This window comes from Bombus vosnesenskii, unplaced genomic scaffold (genome assembly GCF_011952255.1).
Source record: "Bombus vosnesenskii isolate JDL3184/JDL3185 unplaced genomic scaffold, Bvos_JDL3184-5_v1.1 scf7180000013295, whole genome shotgun sequence".
Taxonomy (NCBI): domain Eukaryota; kingdom Metazoa; phylum Arthropoda; class Insecta; order Hymenoptera; family Apidae; genus Bombus; species Bombus vosnesenskii.
Window position 1 is genome coordinate 5,395,514 of NW_022882946.1, and position 17,124 is coordinate 5,412,637.

The 17,124-nt window shown below is 37.1% G+C and overlaps 1 protein-coding gene across 4 annotated transcripts in view; it reads left to right on the top strand.

The window, feature by feature from the left end:
• The window catches only part of LOC117233280 (eye-specific diacylglycerol kinase), an 89,277-nt gene that overhangs the window by 63,646 nt on the left and 8,507 nt on the right, over window positions 1–17,124 (top strand). For all 4 annotated transcript variants that reach the window (XM_033493420.1, XM_033493419.1, XM_033493418.1 and 1 more), the window contains 9 exons: window positions 6,183–6,856; window positions 9,658–10,052; window positions 10,964–11,346; window positions 12,120–12,432; window positions 12,791–12,971; window positions 13,830–14,240; window positions 15,261–15,533; window positions 15,891–16,054; window positions 16,931–17,106. In XM_033493420.1, the coding sequence (XP_033349311.1) occupies window positions 6,183–6,856; window positions 9,658–10,052; window positions 10,964–11,346; window positions 12,120–12,432; window positions 12,791–12,971; window positions 13,830–14,240; window positions 15,261–15,533; window positions 15,891–16,054; window positions 16,931–16,980 (2,844 nt within the window). In that variant the 3' untranslated portion in view covers window positions 16,981–17,106. The remainder of the gene's footprint in view (window positions 1–6,182; window positions 6,857–9,657; window positions 10,053–10,963; window positions 11,347–12,119; window positions 12,433–12,790; window positions 12,972–13,829; window positions 14,241–15,260; window positions 15,534–15,890; window positions 16,055–16,930; window positions 17,107–17,124) is intronic.

Below are 17,124 nucleotides of genomic sequence, written 5' to 3' on the forward strand. Positions count from 1 at the left end.
ATATCACATTCCATGTTTTCATTAAAATATGGCATTCGATACGTTCACGTTGTAACATATTCACGTTTAACACGCGTTCATGATATTCGTTCTCTGCGTTGCATACACCGATAAATAATATTTTCGTAAAATTTCTATCTATAGCATTTTAAAATTTTGTATGCGTGCGCCGTATGAATTATAATGAAATCTTTTCGTAATCTCCGGATTTTTACAAGTCGCAGTTACAGATACGTATATATGTACATGTAGAGACCAGCACATAGCTCGTAAGATTCTAAACGAATTTCATGATACCGCGTGTCCGTCATATTTAACAAGAATCCAAAATCAATTTCCATCGCATGCATGCGAGCGTGGTAACGTCTGGTTAGCAGGACCAAATGGAAGCTTTCCTCCTAACTAAGTAAACAAGCATTATTTGCATTAAATTATACTTAACGTGCTTCAAAGTATGTTTAAACTTGTCGCGAGGCATGATATTTATCGTTGCCGAGATTCCAACGATCGATACACATTACGCGCGAGCATACTTCCGCCGTAGCGACGAGTGACTTCCTGCTTCTTCCGTTGAAAATTAATCTTGAATTTTTCAAACGATTTCAATCGTCGTTCTTTTATCGATCAGGTAAATATTTCTATTCGCTTTACTTCCTCTAGGATCGTACCACATTACGTCATGTGACACAGATATGTCTTAATTTCTCAATTTAATCACCCACTGTATTTATTTGTTTATTTAATATCGCTACACACCTTTCGTTTATTTATTCGTGAATCGTTTTGTTGCTGTTCGTACGATTGGAGTGATACGACAAAAATAAACTTTGATTTCTTACTTTTCGTGTACTTGGACATTTTTCTCCCCTTTGAAATCACCAATCAAATCGATGAAGTATTTTTAGGATAAAGAACAATTAGCGTAGAAGAAAGATAAATACAACATGTTTTCCACAAGATATATTGTAAAACATATTGTGTAATTATTACCTACCAATATCTAAAATAATAAATTTACCGGATTGTTTGGAAGGTTGGTAGTAAAATAAAAAAAAAAGATCGAAGAATTAGTGTAACCTGTATCGAGATTTATAGAATGAGAAATGTCATCAAGCTGAATCAGATTATCATATCGTTAAATAAGATATATGCATCTTTCTTTTTCGATGACTTTGTGTTATTTATCGGACGACTGATCGCTGTCTTGATAAACAGGCCTCAACGTTTTATAAATCGCATTATGTATTCTGAAATGTCGGTTTGCATACATAGCTTGATCGTCATATGTAGAAGAGTGTCGTTTACTTCAATTGAGGAAGAGGCTGAAGAGCTTCATACGCAAGGGAGCCAGGGCTCTGCTTCATTGTTTGGACATTTCCAGGAATATTTTTCCGAGGAAAGTTCGCTTCAGTAGTAAAAAAATTGAGGATTTTCGCTTCACTGTGCAGGATGGAAATGTAAACTTGGAAAGTATATTACATATGTAGAAGTTAATCAAATGGAGATTCGAAAAAATAGATCGGCTACGTTGATGCAGTAAACTATTTTGCGAATTTAACCGTGGCAAGAAAAAAAGCTTGCATGCATTCCGCGTGCATTATTTAAAACGTTTCAAATAACGTTCTAGAATAAAACGGGCGGAAAGTTTTTCCCGTGAAATATTTAATTTATACAGTTTGGTTTAGAGCAATTGGTTGAAACAGGATTTAATTTTTATTTTAACCGGCGCCCCGGGAACGCGTTGTTTCGAATATGGAAGCAGAACATTTTTTCGAAATTTAAAAAAAGAAAATATCCGACGAAACGTGTTCGTCATATAGATATCATGATAATCAAATTTGTTCCATTTCGTCATATCCGTTTGGTCAGAAAAATTATTCCCATCGTCAAAGGAACGTTGTTCCTTCTTCGAGGAACGAGTACGGTGTATCGCGAATAATTTTTAAAGAACGCTGGAACGAAAAAACGTTATTCTAGTCATCGAAATACTATGATACATTGTATTTGTCTAATTAATATCATAATAGGTGTATAAATCTTTTTATGGAAATATAAAACAGCACGTTAACCGTGACAAATAAACGTGTATCAATCGAAAATTTGCAACATTCTAGGCTTTTGTAGGAAAAATTCACGAGAAGTATTAATCGTATGAACATAGATTTTAAAGAGCTTTTTTTGATAGAACAAGATTGAACGTGTTAACAGGAATTTTCAAAAATCAGCTGTAAAAATTCGTTGCCGTGAAAGGCAGAAAATTTCTCGTAAAAAGGATCGTAATGGTTTCAGTGAGTAACAGGAGGTAGACGTATAATTCAACAGCATTGAATCTCATAAACTCAGAAATCTCTCATAAATCTCATATTACTTTTATTGCACAAGCCAATGCTATTATCAGAAATATTATTTGCTCCAACATTATGTGTTCTTAATGCAAAGTTTCAGAGTATTATTAGTAAATAATCTGAGAATTTATAATTTTGTAGTTATCTCATACTTCAGGATTTCCTTAAATCGTTTCTCAATCTCCAGAAGCTCACTAACTGTGCTATCGTTTGTGGCATGCACAAAGCGAATAGTAATTCTCTTGTATGGCTACCATATCCTGGAATTTTACAGATATTGCTCAACCGTGAGACTGTTCGCTCGCAGCCGTTCTCTGCCTTCAATATCAATATCAATGATCCACAAATTCCAATTTCGAATCGCATAAAATTCTTTCGTGTCCATTAAACGTCGAATGTGCATGAATCAAAAGAAAGGGAAAAAAGGAATGAAAAAGGGATGAAAAAAGTCGAGTGTGAAGCCAATACGGACCAACACGACCACGTCGATAATATTCTCGATTTACAGTGTGGGTACTCAACCTTTTCGCGAATGCATATCATCAGATTCAACATTGAAAAATTGCAGTATGCAGCGCGAAGAGTAATATATCTTATAACGTACCTACATTGCACGAAACTAAGACTATATGCTTATTATAGTAAGCGTTATTCGTCTAGGCTTAACATCTCAAAAAAATTTTTTTTTTATTTATTTGTTTACATTTTACAATTTGTCCAGTAGGACATTTGGCAAAATATTATAGCTTAGTGATATAGTAATATAGCATGTGGATGGCTACCCCCAGTGGGATACCATCTTCGAATTCTCAAAATTCAACTTCGAACCTGGTACAGAATGATCAAACTTGTACGTTGCAAGATACTGTTAGATTTCAATATAATAATAATTAAATTCGAAGAATGAAAAACTACCGGGTATTTTAAGTTCAATAATAATAATAAATAATAAGAGCAATAAACACGAATTATGATAATTTTAACTGAGAATATTAAGCTTATCCGATAAACTTCTTACCCATTGAAGAGAAGGAGCTATATATCCGTAGAAAACTACGGTCATTTAATATATGGATATCGATTGTTTGATTTTGTAAGGAAAATATACGGATGTTTATCTATGGTACACAGAATTTCCACTCCAAAATTCTGATGTGTTGATCTATGTACATTCCTTTCCGTATCTCTTAGCTTTCACGCTATTTGGTCTGATGAATTATTCCAATATCTAGTTATCTCTGAGGTGAATGTTTTCCCAGCAATAGATACGTTCTTTATACACAAAAGAAAACAGTTATCTGTTATCCTTTACCTGTTGTTACTGCTTGTATTTATCAAACGTTTGGCAAATATGTTATTTGAAAACAATTTACTTCTTAAGTAAGATTTTCGAATTACGTTTCAAGCAATTTTATTTCCAACTCACGTCTTATCTTCCTCGGAGTAATTATTTGATCTTTTTACTTGTCGTTTTATTTGGAGTATCTAATTATTTGACCTACTTTTCTTTTCTCTCTCTCTTTTTTTATTTTATTTGGAGCAATCGTTTGAACTTTTGAGTCAATATTTTCATGTCAAATATAACGTGCTAGATTCTTCCTTCTAACTCTCGCGTTCAATAATCCCACTTTGGTTGAGAACCTCTGATTTATAGCATTCCCGATCGACACGGAAAATCGAGTATGAGATCTCGTTTAAGTGCGATTTCCGCGTCGATCGCAGCCAGCAATTTCCACGCGATAAATAAATCTTACGGATCGTCAGCGACGTGCCCGTTTTCCAAGTGGAATCCGAGCATCAGCCGCGTGTACCGGTAACGAAGATTGATTCCGCCGGTGGCCCCAGACTTTGATGAATCGGCGTTCGTTCATCCGCCGAGTTTTCCATTTAAGTTTCACATTGATCCCTTTAGCCTACCCCTTTCGCCTGTTTTTGCGCTTCGTGAAGACGTTCGGACTGATAATGCGCGACCTTTTACGCTATTAAAATGATCGATCGCCGGGACGTTTTCGTCCATTCTGCTGAACGGCTTAATTTACAGGCTGCTAATTCACATTTGGCTTTTAGGGCACGTGTTCTGACCGCTCGTGTTCGTGCTCGTTTCAGAAGTCACGATCAAGGGTTGACGAGAGAATGCGAGCAGAAATACAAAATTAAATAAAGTAAAATTTGTCAGAGGTTCTCGATCAATTGTAACGAGCAAGCTTTCCAACATTTATGGCTAGCAATGTGCATACGAGATAGATACTTTTATAATTATTATTAAAATTACTTCTCGAATAAAAATGTTCGACGTTCCACTGGATTTACATTTTGCGCTTTTAAAAAGAAATGAATAAAGTAGAGTGGCTGAGAGAGCAAAGGGACGAGAGAGACCCAACGCTAGAGTGAGATTTGCCCGCAAATGGTCTCGATCGATCAATCCAATTTGGCCGAAGAATAGTTTGAAGGTGTCTGTGCCATCGAATTCGAGTGGTCTGGCTCTAAGATCTCTTTCTCGATAAAATTACGTCTCCGACGAAGCAATTAACCGGTACCATATAAAAAAGGACGGAGAAGAAGAAGAAGAAGAAGAAAATATCGTATCTTCGGATCGTGTAGAAAAAAACGCATAGACTCGTCTCATCTTTTCCTTTCTTCCTCTCTCTTCCTTTCTGTACAAATTGCCCGACTCACAGAGAAGATCGTGGCACGTTTCGGGTGACTCATGTAGGTCAATATAAACCGTGACGGCTGAGCAATATCGGAAGGAAAAAAGTTTTTCTTTGAGAGGAACTGAAACGACGGAGAAGAGGTTCGACGAGGGTCTGTCGACCAGCCTTGACCCTCTACAACCTCTGCCGACGCTCCTCTACTCGACCGCGTTTCTTTCGTCGAGAATCGTCACAATTTTAAAGCGCTGTTCGTACATAGTTTATTCAAGCCTATCGGCGAACGATAGAGCTTGATGGTTTTTGTTTGACCTCAATGATCATCGTTTTGTCCCTTTGATCATCGTGTAGACAATGGAAACCGATGACCCTTCTAAATCGTTTGAAAGGTGGCGAACAGGATGACGTGATTTATACGTTCACCATGAATTCCGTGAATCCGCTGTCATCTTCTGTCTTTCCACCCTCTTTCTTTCGTGTTTCCTTGTTTTCTTCCTCTTCTTTCTTTATTTTTGTTTTTTTTTTTATTTTGCTTTTTATAGCCACGTGAAAGTGTGCGGATTCTGTCAACGTTTCCATTTAGACAGGGGACAGGGACAAAGTTTCATGGAGCACAAAAAATTTCCCAGTTCTTGCAACGTGTTCGTTCGTCCTGTGACGTGGCGCATTCATTACATCGATCTCGCGTTCTTGCAATCAACGAACGTGTTTTTGTTACGTTCTATGTACAACTGCTGTAGATTATTTGGTGAACGAACATTTGCCCCAGTACGTTCCCTTTTCAATTTAATTTCTATTTCTTCGTTTCGCAAGTGGGGGAAGAAATTTCTGAGCTCGCTGATGCTGTAGAATATTACGTGAAAATAGGGATAACAAAGAAACAAGGGAAATGGGTAGATTACCGTATTCTCGACACGTAACGTTTATCGATTATGCCATTAAAGAGCCGCTAACGAGGTTCCGGCTGTTTTCGAACCCCGTTAAACCGATTTCGCGAGCGCTTCAGTTTTTTCTCTTTCTTTTTTTTCTAACAACCCCTACAGACTAAGAGGATTGTACGGAACGTGGATCTTATTTTCCTCCGGTTTTACTATCGTTTACTTCGTTCAACAACCATTTAAAGCGTTATAGACGACCCTGCTGTACCCGAGACATTCTTTAACAGAGAATTTCATTGAAATTGCAGAAACACGGGCCCCGGATGAAATGTGCTGCCTGCAGAGTGGTAGCTCACGCTGTGTGCGCGGTGAGTCTGAACTTCGCTTGTAAATCTAGCTTCCGGGATGTCGGGGTCCGCCAGTATCGGGAACAGACGAACACTCACCACCACTGGGTACACCGACGGTCACAGAAGGGCAAATGCGCAAATTGCGGCAAGTCGTTCCAATCGAAGCTGAGCTTCACCTCGAAGGAGATTGTCGCGGTGAGCTGCAGCTGGTGCAAGCTGGCCTATCACAACAAGGAGGCGTGCTTCAACGTTCAGAAGATCGGAGAAAACTGCGAGTTAGGTATTCACGCGTCTATCGTTGTGCCGCCATCCTGGATCGTGAAGCTTCCCAGGAAGGGCAGTTTCAAGAGTAGCTTGAGAAAATCGCCGAGAAAGAAGAAATCTGGAAGCGGTGCTGGCACTGTGTCCAACAGAAAGAAATCGAAAGAAAAGGATAAGGATAAAGAACAGGATAAGGATCAGGGGATGCTTTGGGTGGTGAAACCTATACCTACGCCATCTGTGAAACCGGTGCTGGTTTTCATTAACCCAAAATCGGGCGGCAATCAGGGAGCCAAGCTTTTACAGAAATTCCAGTGGCTGTTGAATCCGAGGCAAGTCTTCGATCTGACCCAGGGCGGACCCAAGATGGGGTAAGTTTATGCACAATAAATAGACTGACAACTTGGATATATATTTTTATCAACGTTAATTTAAAGACGTCGAATTTCTATAGCGATCTGTTTCATCCGATTTAAACACGAAGAGTATAGGAATACGAGGTTTTTCTTTTATTTTCCTATTTCTCGTTTAGAAAGAAACAGCTTTAAGATTTAATATAAGATTGTTGGTACATTCGGTTTTGGAGCTAAATGTTTGACGTACATTGGAAATGTTGAGCCGAAATAATGGTATAGGAACACTAAATTTACACTTAGAATTTATATCAGAATAGTTATGTATTTATTTGATAAGCGATTTCAAAGATATTCATCGATACACACTTGCACGCGTCTCAGCACTTTCTTCCATATCCGACTGTTAACCGACTGAACACTTTACATTCATTTGTTTTCGAGACGCCGCACACACACACACATACTTCCACACACTGATATTCACATACAAGTATTACTACTACGCAGCTAACCTAGTTTAGCCATAAAATTATACATATCTCATTAGGAAATCTTAAATTACACGCAGGTTTCGATAAAATCGCTAATACAGGGTGGTTGGTAACTGGTGGTACAAGCGGAAAGGGGGTGGATTCTACGCGAAAAAAGAAGTCGAAAATATAGAATAAAAATTTTTTTTTTTTTTAATTTTTCCATCGAGACAACGATCTACAGTGAGGTCCGTTATAACGTACCGCACGCGTACCCAGCGAAAATTCAAAGTCGATTTTCTCGAAAACAAAGCCTCAAACGAAAACTTTTTATTCTATATTTTCGACTTCTTTTTTCGCGTAGAATCACCCCCTTTCCGCTTGTACCACCATTTACCAACCACCCTGTATATCGGTAGTACGATTGTGACGATTTTTTAAATGTATCTACTTGCGATCCTTTCATATGTTCGCATACTGTATGCTTCTTGTAAATCTTTACGCATTTTGATTTTCCATAAACGAGATATATCCTATAAATATCCGCACTCTAATAAGAGATAAGAGAAGATAAAACGGAGATGGTGTATACGTATATCGATCTGTGGTACTGCGTTCATTCAAGTGGTAAGATATTTCACGATGTTGTGGAATCGTAAATTGTGAGACATTACCTATAGGTGAACGCATTTGACGTGTATCGCTAATTGAAAATTTATTTTATATCCACCGTTGGTTATTGTGGATGTTTACGATGGGCAACTTATCTCTCGAACAATTCCTTTGTTGTTCCAGCTTCTCGACATTTTTTTTTCATTGAAGAAACTAATTTCTTTACTATTTTCTTACGTTGTTTAGTTTCTCATGTTTCAATGACGAATGTAATTTATTTAATTAATTTCTTTCGTTTCACTTAATTCGTAGAATATTTACCCTTCGAAGGATCTGTTTTAAAGGGCAGAAACGGAAGAAATATTTTGCATGCTATTTTCTATTTCAGTAGTCAGGGTTATGGTAAGGAATTAGGTTAACTGAATGGAAATTCAGTTGAATTAGTTCATTGGTCTTGTCGAAAAGGCGAGAGGGATATTGGAAAATATGACAAATGAACAAGGGATTTAATTAAAGTTGCACTTTCTGGCTCGCAGGCCTAGTTGAATAAAGGTGAAGCTTTTAGAATAAAGGTCGTCGCTACGGTATTATCGGAACTTCCTTTGAGAGTTTATTCAAAAGATCTAGCGTTTCATTTGGTTGCTTTCACTACGACACAGTAAACAGCATTGTCTACGAATATACCGTAACTTTGTGCATACGATGATACAAATTTCTTGAAACTTACCTACCAATCAACTTTCCTGTATTTTTCTAACGAACCACTTGTAACAGTTTTCCTCGCTATTCATCGAATATTTGAAATGTGTTAATTATGCAAATGAAATTTGCTACATCTGACGATAACGAAAATAGGAACAAGTAGCTTTCTTTTTACTTTAACATTGATTTGCAAGCGATATTGTTGTCGAAATTGCATTTGGTATAGGTATGGACAAACATCGTGAAATGTAGTATGCATGTGATGGCGTTATCGTCTTTCGAAATTTCACTTTTGAAATATTCGTGTATTACATTGAATAAAAAGCATGTTACAATGGATTGAAAATATGACAAACATTTGTTACGTCGAGTGAAACGCATTTAATAATGCGTTAAAAATTCTTCAAATACGTATCACATACGCTACAAGCTGCTGCTTGATTTTATTAATCAAGTGTTTGAAAATAAAAGCCATCAATCGGTTAGCTTCATTTTATCTCGAACGATTCGAGATATCCAGCAGTGAATCGACGAAACTATTCGGACAATAATTTTTAATTACCAAATACTCGGTGCTAGGTGACTCGTGATAATCACATTTCGGTTAAGTTGTTTGATTTTCTAGTACGTTTTAATTAAATATGTATATTTGTGTGCATGCGTGCATGCATCTTTATACTCCATGTTATAAAATTATTTATCGCATAATATACGTAGACAATAACAAATATCCTATAATCCTACAATTTAATCGACTATTGTTATTATCGATTGTTCAACTACCTTTGTGATCTCTGCGAGGTATATACATGTGCTTGCACTAACTGATCCTTTCTATGTGCAATATGTTTCCAGATTTATTTCGAATTTCACCAATACAATCTTGATAACCATTACAGCGTAAATAAAATTTTAGTCAATAAAAGGTGTCTACAAACGTTTGAATACCTTCGCGAACTTGTTCTTATAACGCGAAAGGCAAATAAAGAAGAAACTGTTTCCTCGAAAAAGAAAATATTTCCTCGCTTTCAGGTTGGAATTATTCAAGACAGTTCCTAATCTACGAGTTCTGGCGTGTGGCGGCGACGGTACGGTCGGTTGGGTATTATCGATCCTGGATCAGATCGGTGCATCTCCTCCACCAGCGGTGGGCGTGCTTCCTCTGGGAACCGGAAACGATCTGGCCAGGGCATTAGGATGGGGCGGCGGTTACACCGACGAGCCAATTGGGAAGATTTTGACGAATATCGGAGAGAGCGATACGACGTTGTTGGATAGATGGCAACTGGTAGTGGAGAGGAATCCTGATGCGCAAGGCGACGATGATAATGGCAAAGGCAAAGAGAATCTACCTCTGAACGTCGTTAATAATTACTTCTCTCTTGGCGTGGATGCGCACATTGCCCTTGAATTTCACGAAGCTCGAGGTTAGTCTCTAAGGTCTCATCCTCCGGCCCTCCTGAAATAGGTTTTCCCTAGCGGTATGCAACAGTTTGTTTAAATTATTTAGAAACGTTCCGTCGGTACCGTTGAACCGTCGAAGAACCCTGCAAAGTAGTTAGGGACCTGTTGCTATATTTCATGCGAACGTCTTTCACTGAAATGCCATATTTTAGACCCCTGAGTGGCCGTGTGTTTTCTATGTGGCTGGGAACGAGAGTGAATGTAGAGTGAGAGGATATAAGGACGTTTTGAGGGTGAATGGTTGTGAAGGATCGATAGTTTAGGGGTTAGAGAAGCTTTAAGAGAAGATGTGGCAGAATTCTTTGCGAGGTTTAATCCGTTAACCCAGTTGATCTCTTGGCTAGACGTTTTTATAATTATGAAACAAGAGAATTTCAACTGGTAAGGAAATTGGGTATCTAATTGACAAATTAATTTGTCTGATCCGGTTAATAGATTGAAGTAAAATCCTTACATTGTACATCTTTTTGTTATCAAGTATCAAAAGTATTTGTAACAAAAGTATATCTATACCTTCCATTCAGCTCGTTCGAATTAAATAACGATAGTTAAATATAATTAGTTGTCGGATCTGAATATTTCGACTGGTATAAATATTTCAGATATTCCGACAGTTACGAATATTTCAAGCATATCGACTGCCAAGTAAAAATATTTTAGTCGAGTCTCAAAATATAAAGTTGCCTAGGAAAGAGAAAGAAACTTAAGAAACAAGTTAGCCGATAAATCTATTTGCGGAGGACCCTTATTGAAATGCGCTGAATATTTCAACCACTATACCAGTCATAAATGTTATTTCTATAAATTCTTGAAAGTTGATCAAATATTTATATGGAAAGACAAAGTAGTATAAAAGTATTCGACTGTTTTGCAGAGGCGCATCCAGAAAGATTTAACTCGCGGCTACGAAACAAAGTGTTTTATGGTCAAATGGGTGGTAAGGATCTCGTGCGACGAAAATGGAAGGATCTCTCAGAATTCGTGACGTTGGACTGCGACGGCCAGGATATGACACCGAAATTGAAGGAGCATCGAGTTCACGCTATAGTCTTCTTGAACATTGCCTCGTACGGCGGTGGAACGCATCCTTGGGGTGCTGCGAGTGGAACCAAAGAACCATCGACGGAAGATGGAATGATCGAGGTTGTTGGTTTAACGACGTACCAGCTTCCGCTTCTTCAAGCAGGTGGACACGGCACCTGCATTGCTCAATGTAGCACAGCTAAGCTGGTTACTACAAGGACCATTCCAATGCAGGTAAATTTTCCTCATGGGGAACCTTTTATCCTCAAGTGTTATGATGAAATATCAGGTCTCATCATACAAGTATTCATTTTCTCACGGGGTCTCGATCTATCTCATTGAAACATACAAATTTCGACTTCTTTATATTACAATTATAATTCTTTATATTTAATTATAATTGTAAGGATCGATCAAAAAATTCTAATAACATTTATCGCTTCTGAGTTATTCCAGGAGCTCTGCCAGCCGCGGCAGAGACTAAACTATCACTTGTTACAATCATTTATTATGCTAATATTTCATTAAAAATTGGATATTCGATTATGATACACGACAGTGATTATCTCGCGAGAGTGATTATTTAGATTTAGGAGATAAGGTAAAGTTTGAAATCAATTTTTTGTGTATTAAGGAAACTTAAGAAACGCGCAATAAAAAGCTTGGATAACTAAACGGTATGATATAGCGATTTAGTGAGTTTGAACGAGTAAATAATAACTTAGCGTGTAATGAAAAAAAAATACAGAAGACAAATTGCAAATAAATCAGGCATCGTGAACATAGAAAATACTATATTACATAATCGTTTATGATAAAAGTCCAGCTCAAATTACTTTATTTATTTATGTTTCTTGTATTCTTCTAGCAAACCCTAAGAATATCACAACTGAGATAGTTTCTCAGATTATCATGAAATAAAAATTTAATCGCACGCCAAATATCATTTATTGTATACAACTAGAATACCTAATTGTATACAAAAAAAACTATAATTCGTACCTTAGGTCGATGGCGAGGCTTGTCGACTGCTGCCATCCATTATAAATCTAAAACTGCTAAACAAAGCGACAATGCTGGCGAAACGAAAGAACGCGAGCAAACCTCAGCAAGACGTCAAACTGGAGAGGTTAAAACTGCCGGTGATGAAGATCAAGATGTTAGATTACGAGAGGTATCATCACGATAAAGACATGTTGAAGAAGGCCGCGACCACATGGATCGCAGATCCACTTGATCTCGACGCCACCACAGACCTAGAATCACTGAGGAAGATCCTGGCAAAAGACCATAACATGGACACTTGTTGCTTCCTCGACTGTAAGTACGACTATACGGACTGTTTGCTCCTACGATTCGCGAGATTTCTTGGCCACATGTAATAACTTTAGATTTCTTTTTTTTTAATAAAAATTTATCTGTAATGCTTAAATAACACGAAATAATAGTAGACATTTTTGGAAGATTGCTAAATATTTACAAAGAGGGACCTATCGTTTATTTCAATAATTTTTTAATATCTTATCAAGGTCGTCAGCCTTGTGTAGTGTTGTGAAGGATTCAGTTAGGGATCGTCGTTTGCTAAAGAATTATTATAAAAAAAAAAGAGATTTGTTCAAAGGTAAATAATTTTCTGTGCACAATTTACGTCGTACTTACCATTCGGATCAATTTTCAGCGTGTACCGCGGAACGATTCTTTAGGATTGATAGAGCTCAAGAGCAACTCCATTACGTGACTGATGTAGCTGTCGAAGCGGTGTACGTCCTCGAGGAGAGTGCCTCCAATCAGTTGAACGAGCCTGATGGGACGAAGATGTCTACGAGCCAAGAATCGGCAGCCGCTGATCCGTCGCCAAGGTACTTCTCATTCATCGAATTAGAATTTCTTATTTGAATCGTCTTCGATCGATTTGTTATGACGATTCTATCATATGATCCTTCTGCTGATACGTAATCAACATTGTACTGTGCCTTTTGTATTGGTCGAAAGTAAAACGATATGTAACAATATTAAAGCCATTGATGGAACATGTTAATGTTGTTCTTTGTTCAACATATACCGGCTATATAGAACTATTGTAAAAATTAATTCCATCATATGGTGTTTAAATAACTTTCTTGCTTTATCTCTTATGCTTATTCTATTGTTACAAAATTTTAAGTTATTAGTTTACGTTCTATTATAGTAGAAATTCTGTAGACAGAGTCTAATCTAAGACAAGACATTTCTGTAATTTTATCATTGTATGATATTTCCCTTACTTAATATAAATTAATAATTAAGCTTTAAACAGAATGAATTTTGAAAATCTAATATATAAACCCGTTGATTGATACGAAGTGATTTCTCAAACTTGAACGATACTGTATAAAGATAATTTATATAATCTATATAATGACACATTGAACGAGATGTCAAAATTAGAGAAATGTTTTCGAGTAGTCAATACACTTTAAACAAAGAACAATATCTTTTTATGTGATATAGCAGTATAATTATTTGTCTTTCGTCTATATTGTCCACAGAAAGATAATTAAATAATTCCGCATGTAATAACAGTGATCAAGAGCTACGCAATTATGACTCGTAGCTTCAAAATAAATACCTTGTTTGAACCTTTTATTGCCACTTCACATATTCGTCCGTGTGTCCATGATATCTGTAATGGTAATGCAATCGTATCATTAGATTAATAGAAAGAACGTGTAATATAGCGAAGAACGACCAAAGAAAAATGCAGCCATGACAAACGAGAAGCCTAAAGAAGAGCCAAAGGCGCAGCCAGTTTCGGAACCACAGAACGCAACGCCTGAAACTGCAGCGCCTGAAACTACAGCGCCTGAAACTACAGCGCCTGAAATTGCAGCGCCTGAATCACCACCTGAAACTGCAGCGCCTGAATCACCACATGAAACACCACTTGAAACGAAGATACAGGACAAGGATCAGGATACTGCGAAATCTCATGAATCGATGAATAAAGACGCGCCTCAGGATGAATCTCCAAATGTGAAGAAGGAGGAAAAAATATCTGGAGACGCGAACAAGCAAAGCAGTTCCTCAAAATCAATCTCTGCCACGGTTGTCTCACAGTCACAAAATCAAACACCACCTACCTTCATTAGGTAAGCTATCATCATTTGTTAAAGTTTATAGCTAGTTGTACTAATAACAAATTTATCTTGCAAAGATTGGATTATGTAATTCCATGGGACGTTTATTTAAGAATTTTTTTATTGAAGAAGAGCTACTGATAAGAATGCAAGTTTATATGAGAATGTAACTTTCAATGAAATATTCGATGGAGCAACATTTGAACTGTAAGACATAGCAAAGAGATTGAGTTTCTATCTTTTTGCAAGTTTAAAAATGATAAATTGTTAAAAGTTCAAGATGAAGTAAAATTGAATCTCTTGTATGCACCAAGTTGCTCTTCATTTTTTAGATTAATTTTTTTACTTAACGTAACGTAACCAATGCGAGATAGAAATATAGAAAAGGATATAAAATATGCGTTGTTATTTAGTCGATTCACGTAACCAGAAAGAAAATACGTAACTTTAGAGAAAACAGTGTTATGTGTATCTGAAATCTCTATCATATGTAAAATCTCCACCTTGAAATCTCTATCTTTAATAATAATACCGCCAACCATTCATTCCGCATTCCTTTTAGCTGCAGGGATCTATATCTTTGAAAATAAACCCGCACGCATTCACTTCCAAACCGACCACTCTAGAGAAACTTTAATTTCGTTCCAGTGCTTAGGATGTTCCTTTTACTTGGTTTTCTTGATTACTGTTGCGGAGGAATGCTAGTTAATACTGTATTATACCGTAGCGAATACGTTCGTTTCTTTCTAGAGTTTCCCTGCGCCAGTGAAATGGGAAAGCTTTTGAAAATATTTAATTTTTTTCTCTTCTTCTTTATCTTTTAACTTCTCCCGTTTCGGCTAACCACAATATCAATTTTTTGCGTTACTTTTTCTTCACAAAGCTCGAAACCTCCGTACTATCTATCCTATAAGGTTTTACATTGAATAAAATAGAAGAAAGTTAGAAATTAAGAAAGAAAAGGAAAGTCAGAGAAGAACGATTAATTTGAATACAAATAGTATAAAGAGGATAAAAATAATTTTGTTCCAGTCCACGAGATAGACTTTTTGGCTTGAGTTCTGAGGTTCACACGTTTCACACGAGATTACTGGAGAAAGCCAGCGATGGTATTTTGAAAGCAGCGAAAATCGGCGATCTACAGGCTTTGAAAGAATTTCACGAGAAAGGATACTCTCTTCTATCCATCGATTCCTCTGGACAAACTGCTCTTCACCTAGCGTCGAGATATGGTCACAAGGATATTGTCAGATATCTCATCGCTTGCGCACCATCGAGTATTCTCAATATGATCGACAACGACAAGTAAGTTGTATGATATAAAAACAGGCAGAAAACGAAGGTCCAATGTATAGAAACGGATAAAAGGTGAACAAAAATTGATGCGATAGAAACAAACTAAACAAACGTGGCTACCACGAAAGGGCAGGAAGAAGGTTTTCCATGACATTTCAAAGTTCGAAGAATTAGCTTCGTTTATAGCACAAGGCATAAATAACCGACTATAAATGCTTTGGCGTAAATCGGAAAATTTTTTGTTCATATTTCAAAATCTGTTCAGTATATGCAAACTATAATACCGATCAAAGAAGAGATTTATTCCAGGCGCGTAAACAGAGAGCAAACGAAAAAAAAAGAATGATCTGCACTTTCTAATTGCAGAGGTCAAACCGCTCTGCACAAAGCGGCTCAATATAAACGTCGTTCCATTTGCTGCATGTTAGTGGCTGGTGGTGCTACTTTAATCATCAAGGATCGACACGGCAACACACCTCGCGATCTAGCCCTGCAAGCGGAGGACCGTGACCTCGCGGCGTATTTATGCAGTAAGTGTTTCCATTTTTTTCTTTGGGTACCCTGTTACAGAAAAAAATATTCCGCTAGTCTAAGTTGCGAATATGATGGCGTAGTGAAGCACAGAATGGTAAAAAAACTAGGGCCAGTCGGGAAGAATAAAAATCCACGTTAATAGCTTTATCAGATGAGCGAAGGAAACATTTTCTATTTCATATATTGTATTATTTTATGAAATCAGAATGTTATTTTTATCTCTTCCTTCTGAAGATTATATTAATCTTAGTTTTATCTCCGGGTATTACCTCAAAAAAAGAAAAAAGAAAATAAGAAGAAAGTTTCTCTTTCCGATTTTCTAGTCCAGAAGTTATTAATCTAGATTGAATCTATCTTGAATCGGTCATGAAAATATTTAATGTAGACGGTATATAAAGTGTGAAAATAAGGAATGGCCGATATCCAAAGGAAAGGAAAGGATTCTAGACTCTCATCTTTGATATAATTCTAGGTCATATTATCCCATTTCTTGTTGCACTCTGATGCAATTTGATATAAATAAGTATTAAATATATCCTCCAACGGCCTTGAAAATTTTCCTAGAAACGGTCTCGCGAGAATAAAAAAATATTTTTTGTGATATCTATTCTCCTGATAGTCGTGTATTTGCATGAACTCGGAATAAATTGTTTATCTGTTTTATCTCTCACAATTTGTACAAAGCCGTAATATGAAAGGCCGACGATAAGATTATGCAAAGTTTTCTAAAGAACTATTCCATCGACTGTCCTTCATCGGAAAGAAAGTCTTTGAGAAGCTATTCGATCAAACATCCTATCATACTGAAATCCTTTTTGCCTACGTAATGCTCCCAGTGGATCGTTAAATCGGCTTTGTTCGCTGCTATATAGGTCAAGAGCAGTTCCAGCTGACAACAGAAGAAATGGAGAACGCGCTCTGACCTCCGGCCGTAATTGGTAGAGCCTGAGCTGATCCTGAGTAAAATTCTATCTTCGATGGAACAACCAGAGGGAGATCCAGGCGAACGAACGACGATCGTCATCGACATCGGTCATCAACGATACACGTTCGTTTTTCCTCTCTC